Raw genomic sequence first — 11,858 nt, forward strand, 5'->3', positions numbered from 1 at the left:
GTAGACAGAGGAGGGGGAAAAGAAAAAGCCAGATAAGAACCGAGAGCATGGTGAACTCCACTACCTCAAGCAGCCAGTAACTTCAGAGAAAGGCAACAGACTTCAAAACTATTTGCTAAGTCTCCAGAGGCTCAGGTGCTAAGAAATGGCCACCATGTAGAGATTAGATTTCGCACCAACAGGGTACACTGGTTGTGATGTAAAATAAAATCAGTAAGTGGTGAAAAGGAAAAAAAAGATAAAATATAATTCAAACTTGTCAGTGTTCATGCAAATAAATACAGGTAAGGTAATAAAATATAATTAAATGACGCATTAGCATAGTCTGACCGCTTAACCACAGATGCCACCTAATTTCTAAGTAGGCAAAGACATGCTTTTTTTTTTTCTCCTTTAGTGAACAGAGACACAATTGAGAAGGGCTGCAGAGAAAGGAAACTGTGTATATTATCTGACATTTTATATTATGTGTCTTCCTTACCAGAATATAAAGCCCATGATAAATGTTTTGTTTATTGTTTTTCCCCCCAGGACCTGCAATAGTACCTAGCACATGGGTTGATGCTCTAAAAGTATTTGTTAAATGAATGATATGATCAGATATATATATATATGTTCTTTTAGCACTAACAGAATGCTACATTTCTTTCTCCCTCTCTTTACACCACCCAAGCTATTAGGGTTCTGTGACCTTCTCCATTCCCACAACCTTAGCTTCCTCTGTACTTTTTGCAACCCACTTCTATGGTCTCACCCTGAACCCAGAACTATTCCAACTTTAAGCTCTTAAACAATAATACAGCTTAACTTTAAGCTCAAAACAACTTTAAGCTCTTAAACAGTAACACAGACCATTCATTCAACAAACATTTATGTATCTACAAACATACACACAACAGTATGTGACCACAATCTCCTTTCTCTCCAGTTCTTATTATATCTCTTCAATCTCATATAAATCTCTTAGGTCTCCCCACCTCGTAGTTTCTTACACTCCCCTGTCTGTCCCTTTTCGCTGTTGTCCCCAAAAGCAGCAAGAAGACTGAGATCCGATTGATTTGCAAAATCTTTGAAAAAACACACTGACCTCACTGCTGCATGGCATCATAAAGGCAAAATGAACCACCAGGCACAGCTCAAAGGAGTAACCTGAAACTTTTCCCAAAGTCCAGATAGGCTCTTTTCCCAAGTTATGCGATCTACAATTCCTTGCCTGTTAGGCACCCTCTCATTACCATAACAGCCCACATTCTATAAAAAAGAGAGCCATTACAAGAAAGGCAGAACTTCTGATAGTGCCTTTCAGGAGTCCCATTCAGGTAGTTTATAAACTTCTCTTGGTAAGTTATTAACTTCATCACTGAAATAGCAGAAGTGTTATCCTGTCCTGCAATACAATGCTCTTAGGGACTCTAAGTTAGTACTATTTGCCAGTGAATTAAGTTCCTTCTACTCCTGGCATCACTTGGTTTGTATTTAAGTTTTATAGTTTTATGTTTTGTTCATTTCCTCATTTGATAACTTAATTCCACTAGCACGTATTTCTGCCTCTGTGTAGTACATCAATTTCTTAAAACTTTCCTTAGTTGTTAAATTGCAATAATAAAGCTCAGTAAGGTTCTGCCTAAAATAAGGACCAAGCAGGCCCCAGAAATGGCTATGGAGGTTACTTATGTGTAAAGTACACAATCTTGGTGTGTGGACTATATATCATCTTTCAAATAGTTTGCTTCTTCTGAAGCTTTTTTTCTCTTCTTCTTCTTTTTTTTTTTTTTTTTTTTTTTACTTAAAGTTCTGGGATACATGTGCAGAACATGTAGGTTTGTTACATAGGTATACACATGCCATGGTGGTTTGCTGCAGCCATCAACCCATCATCTGTATTAGGTGTTTCTCCTAATGCTATCCCTCTCCTAGCTCCCCATCCCTCCACAGGCCCGTGTGTGATGTTCCCCTCCCTGTGTCCATGTGTTCTCATGGTTCAACTCCCACTTATAAGTAAGAACATGCGGGGTTTGGTTTTCTGTTCCTTTGTTAATCTACTGAGAATGATGGTTTCCAGCTTCATCCATGTCCCTGCAAAGGATATGAACTCATCCTTTTTATGGCTGCATACTATTCCATAGTGTATATGCACCACAGTCTATCATTGATGAGCATTTGGGTTGGTTCCAAGTCTTTGCCATTGTGAATAGTGCTGCAGTAAACATACGTGTGCATGTGTCCTAGTACAATGATTTATAATCCTTTGGCTATATACCCAGAAATGAGATTGCTGGGTCAAATAGTATTTGTGGTTACAGATCCCTGAGGAATTGTCACACTGTTTTCCACAATGGTTGAACTAATTTACACTACCACCAAGAGTGTAAAAGCGTTCCTATTTCTTCACATCTCTTCAGCATCTGTGGTTTCCTAATTTTTTAACTGGCGTGAGATGGTAGCTCTTTGTGGTTTTGACTTGCATTTCTCTAATGACCAGTGATGATGAGTTGTTTTTCATGTTTGTTGGCCACATAAATGTCTTCTTTTGAGAAGTGTCTGTTCAGATCCTTTGTCCACTTTTTGATGGGGTTGAGTTTTTTTTTTTTTTTTTTTGTAAATATGTTTAAGTTCTTTGTAGATTCTGGATATTAGCCCTTTGTCGGACGGGCAGATTGCAAAAATTTTCTCCCTTTCTATAGGTTGCCTGTTAACTCTAATGATGGTTTCTTTTGCTGTACAGAAGCAGCTCTTTAGTTTAATTAGATCCCATTTGTCAATTTTGGCTTTTGTTGCTGTTGCTTTTGGTGTTTTGGTCATGAAGTCTTTGCCCATGCCTATGTCTTGAATGGTACTGCCTAGGTTTTCCTCTAGGGTTTTTATCGTTTTAGGTTTTACGTTTAAGTCTTTAATCTATCTTGAGTTAATTTTTGTATAAGGTGTAAGGAATGGGTCCAGTTTCAGTTTTCTGCATTGGCTACCCAGTATTCCCAACACCATTTATTAAATAGGGAATCCTTTCCCCATTGCTTGTTTTTGCCTGGTTTGTCAAAGATCAGATGGTTGTAGATGTGTGGTGTCATTTCTGAGGCCTCCGTTCTGTTCCATTGGTATATATATCTGTTTTGGTAACAGTACCATGCTGTTTTCATTACTGTAGATTTGTAGTGTAGTTTGAAGTCAGGCAGTGTGATGCCTCTAGCTTTGTTCTTTCTGTTTAGGATTGTTTTGGCTATACAGGCTTTTTTTGGGTTTCATATGAAATTTAGTTTTTCTAATTCTGTGAAGAAAGTCAATGGTAGCTTGATGGGGATAGCATTGAATCTATAAATTACTTTGGGCATTATGTCCATTTTCACAATACTGATTCTTCCTATCCATGAGCATGGAATGTTTTTCCATTGATTTGTGTCTTCTCTTATTTCCTTGAGCAGTGGTTTGTAGTTCTCCTTTAAGAGGTCTTTTACATCCCTTATAAGTCATTTTCCTAGGTATTTTATCCTCTTTGTAGCAATTGTGAATGGGAGTTCACTCATGATTTGGCTCTCTGTTTGCCTATTATTGGTATATAGGAATGCTTGTGATTTCTGCACATTGATTTTGTATCCTGAGACTTTGCTTAAGTTGCTTATCTGCTTAAGGCGATTTTGGGCTGAGATGATGGGGTTTTTTCTAAATATACAGTCATGTCATCTGCAAACAGAGACAATTTGACTTCCTCTCTTCCTATTTGAAAACCTTTATTTCTTCCTCTTGCTTGATTGCCAGAACTTCCAATACGATGCTGAATAGGAGTGGTGAGAGAGGGTGTCCTTGTCTTGTGCTGGTTTTCAAAGGTAATACTATCAGCTTTTGCCCATTCAGTATGATGTTGGCTGTGGGTTTGTTATAAACAGCTCTTGTTATTTTGAGATACGTTCCATCAATACCGAGTTTATTGAAAGTTTTCTGTGTCTATTGAGACAATCATGTGGTTTTTGTCATTGGTTCTGTTTATGTGATAGATTATGTTTATTGATTTATGTATGCTGAACCAGCTTTGCATCCCAGGGATGAAGCAGACTTGATTGTGGTGGATAAGCTTTTTCATGTGCTGCTGGATTCAGTTTGCCAGTATTTTACTGAGGATTTTTGCATCAATGTTCATCAGGCATACTGGCCTGAAATTTTCTTTTTTTTGTGTGTCTCTGCCAGGTTTTGGTATCAGGATGATGCTGGTCTCATAAAATGAATTAGGGAGGAGTCCATCTTTTTCTGTTTTTTGAAATACTTTCAGAAGGAATGGTAACAGCTCCTCTTTGTACCTCTGGTAGAATCCAGCTGTGAATCCATCTGGTCCTGGGCTTTTTTTGGTTGTTAGGCTATTCATTACCCCCTCAATTTCAGAACTTGTTATTGGTCTATTCAGGGATTCCACTTCTTCCTGGTTTAGTCTTTGGGGGGTGTATGTGTCCAGGAGTTTACCCATTTCTTCTAGATTTTCTAGTTTATTTGCATAGAGGTGTTTATAGTATTTTCTGATGGTAGTCGTATTTCTGTGGGATCAGTGATGATATCCCCTTTATCATTTTTTATTGTGTCTATTTGATTTTTCTCTCTTTTCTTCTTTAACAGTCTAGCTAGTGGTCTATTTTGTTCATCTTTTCAAAACAGCTCATGAATTGATTGATTTTTTTTGAAGGGTTTCTTTTAGTCTCTATCTCCTTCAGTTCTGGTCTGATCTTAGTTATTTCTTGTCTTCTACTAGCTTCTGAATTTGTTTGCTCTTGCTTCTCTAGTTCTTTTAATTGTGACGTTAGGGTGTCGATTTTAGATCTTTCCCACTTTCTCACGTGGACATTTAGTGCTATAAATTTCCCTCTACATACTGCTTTAAATGTGTCCTGGAGATTATGGTATGTTGTGTCTTTGTTCTCATTTGTTTCAAAGAACATCTTTATTTCTGCCTTCGTTTTGTTATTTACCCAGTACTCATTCAGGAGCAGGCTGTTCGGTTTCCATGTAGCTGTGCAGTTTTTAGTGAGTTTCTTAATCCTGAGTTCTAATTTGATTGCACTGTGGTCTGAGAGACTGTTTGTTATAATTTCTGTTCTTTTACATTTGCTGAGGAGTGTTTTTACTTCCAATTATGTGGTCAATTTTAGAATAAGTGTGATGTGGTGCTGAGAAAATGTATACTGTGTGGATTTGGGGTGGAGAGTTCTGTAGATATCTATTAGGTCGGCTTGGTGCAGAGCTAAGTTCTTGTTAACATCCTTGTTAATTTTCTTTCTCATTGATCTGATACTGACAGTGGGGTGTTAAAGTCTCCCATTACTATTGTGTGGGAGTCTGTCTCTTTGTAGGTCTCTAAGAACTTGCTTTATAAATCTGGGTGCTCCTGTATTCTGTACGTATATATTTAGGATAGTTAGCTCTTCTTGTTGTATTGATCCCTTTACCATTATGTAATGCCCTTCTTGTCTCTTTTGATCTTTGTTGGTTTAAAGTCTGTTTTATCAAAGACTAGGATTGCAATCCCTGTTTCTTTTTTTTTTTTTTTGCTTTCCCTTTGCTTGGTAAATATTCCTCCATTCCTTTATTTTGAGCCTATGTGTGTCTCTGCATGTGAGATGGTCTCCCAAATACAGCGCACTGACGGGTCTTGACTCTTTATCCAATTTGCCACTCTGTGTCTTTTAATTGGGGCATTTAGCCGATTTACATTTAAGATTAATACTGTTATGTGTAAATTTGATCCTGTCATTATGATGCTAGCTGGTTATTTTGCCTGTTAGTTGCTGCATTCTCTTCATAGAGTCAATGGTCTTTACAATTTGGCATGTTTTTGCAGTGGCTGGTACTGGTTTTTCCTTTCCATATTTAGCGCTTCCTTCAGGTGCTCTTGTAAGGCAGGCCTGGTGGTGATTAAATCTCTTGTCTCGCATTTGCTTGTCTGTAAAGGATTTTATTTCTCCTAAACTAAGCTTATGAAGCTTAGTTTGGTTGGATATGAAATTCTGGGTTGAAAATTCTTTCCTTTAAGAATGCTGAATATTGGCCCCCACTCTCTTCTGGCTTGTAGGGTTTCTGCTATTAGCCTGATGGGGCTTCCCTTTGTGGGTAATCCGATCTTTCTCTCTGGCTGCCCTTAACATTTTTTCCTTCATTTCAACCTTGGTGAATCTGACGATTATGTGTCTTGGGTTTTCTCTTCCCAAGGAGTATCTTAGTGGTGTTCTCTGTATTTCCTGAATTTGAATGTTGGCCTGTGTTGCAAGGTTGGCGAAGTTCTCCTGGATAATATCCTGCAGAGTGTTTTCCAACTTGGATCCATACTCCTCATCACTTTCAGGCACACCAATCAAACATAGCTTTGGACTTTTCACATAGTCCCATATTTCTTGGAGCCTTTGTTCGTTCATTTTCATTCTTTTCTCTCTAATCTTGTCTTCACACTTTATTTCATTAAGTTGATCTTCAAAGTCTGATATCCTTTCTGCTTGATTGATTTGGCTGTTGATACTTGTGCATGCTTCACAAAGTTCTTGTGCTGTGTTTTTCAGTTCCATCAGGTCATTTATGTTCTTCTCCTAAACTGGTTATTCTAGTTAGCAATTCCTCTAACCTTTTTTCAAGGTTCTTAGCTTCCTTGCATTGGATTAGAACATGTTCCTTTAGTTCGGAGGAGTTTATTATTACCCACCTTCTGAAGCCTACTTCTGTCAATTCGTCAAACTCATTCATTCTCGGTCCAAATTTGTTCACTTGCTGGCGAGGACTTGTGCTCCTTTGGAGGAGGTTTTTGGAATTTTCAGCCTTTTTGTGCTGGTTTTTCCTCATCTTCATGGATTTATCTACCTTTAGTCTTTGATGTTGGTGACCTTCGGATGGGGTTTCTGTATGGACATCATTTTTCTTGATGTTGATGCTATTCCTTTCTTTTACTTTTCCTTCTAATAGTCAGGCCCCTCTGCTGCAGGTCTGCTGGAATTTGCTGGAGGTCCACCCTGACCCTGTTTGCCTGGGTATTGCCAGCAGAGGCTGCAGAACAGCACAGATTTCTGCCTGTTCTTTCCTCTGGAAGCTTCGCCCCAGAGGGGCACCCATCAGATGCCAGCTGGAGCTCTCCTGTATGAGGAGTCTGTTGACCCCTGCTGGGAGGTATCTCCCAGTCAGGAGGCACTGGGGTTAGGGACCCAGTTAAGGAGGCAATGTGTCCCTTAGCAGAGCTTGAGGGCTGTGCTGGGAGATCCACTGCTCTCTTTAGAGCTGGGAGGCAGGAACGTTTAAGTCTGCTGAAGCTGCACCCACACCTGCCCGTTCCCCCAGGTGCTCTGTCCCAGGAAGATGAGAGTTTTATCTATAAGCCCCTGACTGGGGCTGGAGCCTTTCTTTCAGAGATGTCCTGTCCAGAGAGGAGGAATCTAGAGAGGCAGTCTGGCTACAGTGGCTTTGCTGAGCTGAGGTGGGCTCCGCCCAGTTCCAACTTCCTGGTGGCTTTCTCTACACTGTTGGGCGGGGGGCAGGGAGGGGGGGAACGGACTACTCAAGCCTCAGTTAATGGCAGACACCCCTCCCCCATCAAGCTTGAGTGTCCTAGGTGGACTTCAGACTGCTGTGCTGGCAGCAAGAATTTCAAGCCAGTGGATCTTAGCTTGCTGAGCTCTGTGGGGATGGGATCTGCTAAGCTAGACCACTTGGCTCTGTGACTTCAGCCCCCTTTCCAGGGGAGTGAACGGTTCTGTCTTGCTGGCATTCCAGGAGCCACTGGAGTATGAAAAAAATCTCTTGCAGCTAGCTCAGTGTCTGCCCAAATGCCTGTCCAGTTTTGTGCTTGAAACCCAGGGCCCTGGTGGTGTAGGCACCCAAGGGAATCTCCTGGTCTGTGGGTTGTGAAGACTGTGGGAAAAGTGTAGTATCTGGGCCAGAATACACCGTTCCTCATGGCACAGTCCCTCACAGCTTCCCTTGGCTAGGGGAGGGAGTTCCCGGATCTCTTTTGCTTCCTGGGTGAGGCGATGCCCCACCCTGCTTCAGCTCGCCCTCTGTGGGCTCGCCCTCTGTGGAAGAATCAAGTCTTATACACTGGAAACTTAAATTAACTAAAAAATGACGAGACTAGATTTTTGTCTTTGGATTACCCTGTGTAATGAAAATGACACATTTTCTACAGATCATCTTCATCTTAAATTAAGATTAATAATAGTAGCCCACTAGTTTCACATAATCCTTCCAAGAAGACTATAGTTAAAATTAATTTATGTGACAACTATTTATGGGATACCTACTACATTTGAGTTACCACAAGAACACAAAAATAATTAAAACGCAGTTCCTATCCTAAGGAACCTAAAATCCTGTAGGAGTAAAAATACATATGCAGTGCATGGGGGACTGGTTCCAGGACTTTCCATGGAAACCAAAATCTTCTAACGCTCAAGCCTCTGATATAAAATGGAGTAGTATTTGCTTATAACCTACAACATCCTCTGGTATACTTTAAATCATCTCTAGATTACTTATACCTAATATAATATAAATGCTGTGTAAATAGTTATATTGTATTATTCAAGAAATATGACAAGAAAGTCTATACATGTTCAGTATAGATGCAATTTTTTTTCAAATATTTTCAATCTGTGGTTGGTTGAATCCACAGATTTGGAACCTAAGGATATGAAGGGCTAACTGTACATAATTATATTAGGTGATATGTATTATAACCAAGAACTGGTTCAATACCACTTCTGGTATTGAAGTGATCTAGGCCCTCAAGGGTCGGTAGAATTTTAGAAGGCAGAAATGGAGAAATGAATAACATTCCTTAGATAACTGCATTAAGGAAACACCAAGTAAGCATGTGAGAAATGTTTGGCTACAAAAATGGACATAATTGGAAGTATTAAGAAAATGGTGCCAAGGCAAAACCAGGACAGAACCGTGTAAAGCTTTAAATGTCAAGAAATCTAAACTTCATTGAGTGGACAAGCCAGCTATAGGCTCTTTATGACCAAAGAACTGCTATAGGAAGATTATTTCTGTGGCTCTTGGTCTAAAGATACAGAACCTCAACTCGGATGATTATCTGATTTACAAATATTTACTGAGCCCCTACTATATGACAGGCTATATACTCAGCATTGAGGATATAAAGATGAATAAGAGTCTTATATGATCTAGGCTTCTTACTTCTTACCTCATTCCCTACTATTCTTCCTTGATGAATCAGTCCAGTCATATTGACCTCCTTGCTGTTCCCAGTCATGCTGTCATCTTAGGCCACTTGCACTGGCCATTTCTGTCCAGAATCCTCTTTTCTCAGAGAGATGTATAGCTAACCCCCACCTGTCCTTCAAGACTTGGCTGAAATCTTACCTGCCCAATGAGGCCTATTTTGACCACTCTATTGTAAAATATAACCAGCTCGAACACATTATAGAATTTTTTTTTTTTTTTTTTGAGACAGAGTCTCACTCTGTCTCCCAGGCTGGAGTGTAGTGGTGCAATCTCCGCTCACTGCAACCTCCGCCTCCCAGGTTCAAGAGATTCTCCTGCTTTAGCCTCCCTAGTAGCTGGGACTGCAGGCACCTGCTACCATGCCCAGCTAATTTTTGTATATTTTGTAGAGACAGGGTTTCACCAGGCTGGTCTCGAACTCCTGACCTCAGGTGATCCGCCCACCTTGGCCTCCCAAAGTACTGGGATTACAGGCGTGAGCCACCGTGCCCAGCAAACATTATAGAGTTTATCCACTTTTTATTTTCCTCTCCCCATAAAAATATAAACCACAGAGTGGCATGAGTCTTTGCCTCTTTCAGTCATGGACATATTCCACGCACCCAAGCATGCCTGACATATATAAACACTCAATACATATTTGCGGAACACTGTTGAATATACGAACTGTAAGAATTCATAATCTCAGGAAAGAATTAGTTTCCTAAGTTTATGAAAAGAGGAATATATGTATCAATAATATGCCATGAAAGCCCAAAGGGGGAAGCACCTGCAAAGGCTCAGGGAAAACTGCTTTCAGAGCTCACGATGAAGTGAAATGAAAAGGGTAGGAGGTTGCCACAAACAATAAAACAAAAAGGTACTGTAAGATGAGAGAACAGCAGATAACTTACAAGTGCACTGAAAGAACTTGTCTTAATCATCTTTTTATCACTAGCTCCCAATACAGAGCTTAGTATGTGGTGCCACTCAATAAATCATGAACTGAACTATGCTAGAGAACAGTCTTCATGTAACAGAAGATCTGAGAAGGTGCAACAGAGAAGTAGGAAAAAAAAAAAAATCAGGGCAGCATGATGTCGAGGAAATCTGCAGTAAATCTTATCAGTGGTACCAAATTTTACCAGAGGTCAAAGAGGACCAGGCTGGAAAGTAGGCCTTTGGATTTGGTACACAGCAGAGGGCAGTTCTAGTAGAGTAATATAGACAGAATGCAGACTATATCAAGGAGTCAGTGTGCTAAACAAAAGTAGAGATAGATAGTAGAGACTATTCTGAAAAGCTTACAAGGTAATTGCAGTACATGATCTCATCTCATGAGGAAGGCACTGAGACTGAAGGAAGTTGATTTGCCCAAGACCATGCAGCCAGCAAAGGTTTCAAATAAGATATGGATTCTCCTTTTCTGACTCTAAACCTCATTCCATTCTCTCCTTCCCAGCACGCTCTTCTTTTGCCGTCGTTCATGTGATTGAGTGCTTCATAGAGTGGGCAGAAAATCCACCCCAATATCCCACCACCAATATTCTGGCATAATCAGGGAGGAAGTAACAGAGGGTCTGAAGAAAACTTCAAGTGTAAATTCAATGCTAGGGAAAGAAACTGATTATTTCCCAAAATAGTCTGAGGCAACGAGTGCAGACTATACGAAACCTCAGTAGTGGAAGATGTTGAACACCTGCAGATTTTACAGTTTAATTCAGTTTGCCTGTGTTCATAAATTACTATAAGGTCAGAGCGTTCCAGCCATTGTGCATAAAAGGTTACAGGTGTGTGGAGATACTGACTACCCTCATCCCTCAGGGTTGCGGAGCTAAACTCTTTTCTATTGAACACAACATGCCATACAATTACCATCAGTGTCTGAGATTCTTTGTATGAATAAAGTTGGAAGCATTGTCTTGGGTTACATCTCAGCAAATGACTAAATTTTAAAATGTCAGTGTAGGCACCTTTACAACCTAAAATATTATTTTTATTTAGTCATATATTTAGGGAGATAAAACTCTAGAATTAATTTTCTTTTGTGACTTAATACCCAAAGACAAGGCCAAATGATGAGTGCTGCCAATAAAAATTTTTCTTCCTTTCCAAACGTACTAGAATACTTGAAATAAATAAATTTAGGATAGATACACAACACTCGGTGAGCCTCAGTAATTAAATGGTATTTTTTCATCAAAATCAAAGAGAATAATCACTATTATATAAATATGAAAAGAAAAATAGCATAAAAACATACCTGTGGGGCATATCCAGGAGGCACATAGATAGGAGGCACAGAACCATTTGGAGACATCATTGGAACCTGAGCAGGACCTGAATGGGTCACAGAAATGATGTATTAACCCATGATTGCTTATTGGGCTAAAGTTGAAAACAATTTGAATTGCATTTTGAATACTTCATCTAAACACTCAAGCCAACAATAACATTTTTATAAAATTTTATATACATTTTATAAAAAGAAATTCAGATGATTGACCTGTTATAAAAATTTATCTTGTAAAGTGCACAAATTACCTTTTACCTACATTTGTGTTTCTTTTCTTTTTTTTTTTTTTTTCGGTAAAACTGCTTAAATTCACACTTTTATTATGAAACACCATTTGAGTCTAGTCAAGGCAGAGATGTCAAAAGGCAGTGGCAGGTGGCTG

At 39.5% G+C, this 11,858-nt stretch overlaps 1 protein-coding gene across 3 annotated transcripts in view; it reads right to left on the reverse strand.

Moving 5' to 3' along the window:
• Nucleotides 1–11,858, reverse strand: part of FNDC3A (fibronectin type III domain containing 3A) — a 216,032-nt gene that overhangs the window by 74,361 nt on the left and 129,813 nt on the right. For all 3 annotated transcript variants that reach the window (XM_011939495.1, XM_011939501.1, XM_011939509.1), the window contains one exon: nucleotides 11,444–11,520. In XM_011939495.1, the coding sequence (XP_011794885.1) occupies nucleotides 11,444–11,520 (77 nt within the window). The remainder of the gene's footprint in view (nucleotides 1–11,443; nucleotides 11,521–11,858) is intronic.

This window comes from Colobus angolensis, unplaced genomic scaffold (assembly GCF_000951035.1).
Source record: "Colobus angolensis palliatus isolate OR3802 unplaced genomic scaffold, Cang.pa_1.0 Scaffold101, whole genome shotgun sequence".
Taxonomy (NCBI): domain Eukaryota; kingdom Metazoa; phylum Chordata; class Mammalia; order Primates; family Cercopithecidae; genus Colobus; species Colobus angolensis.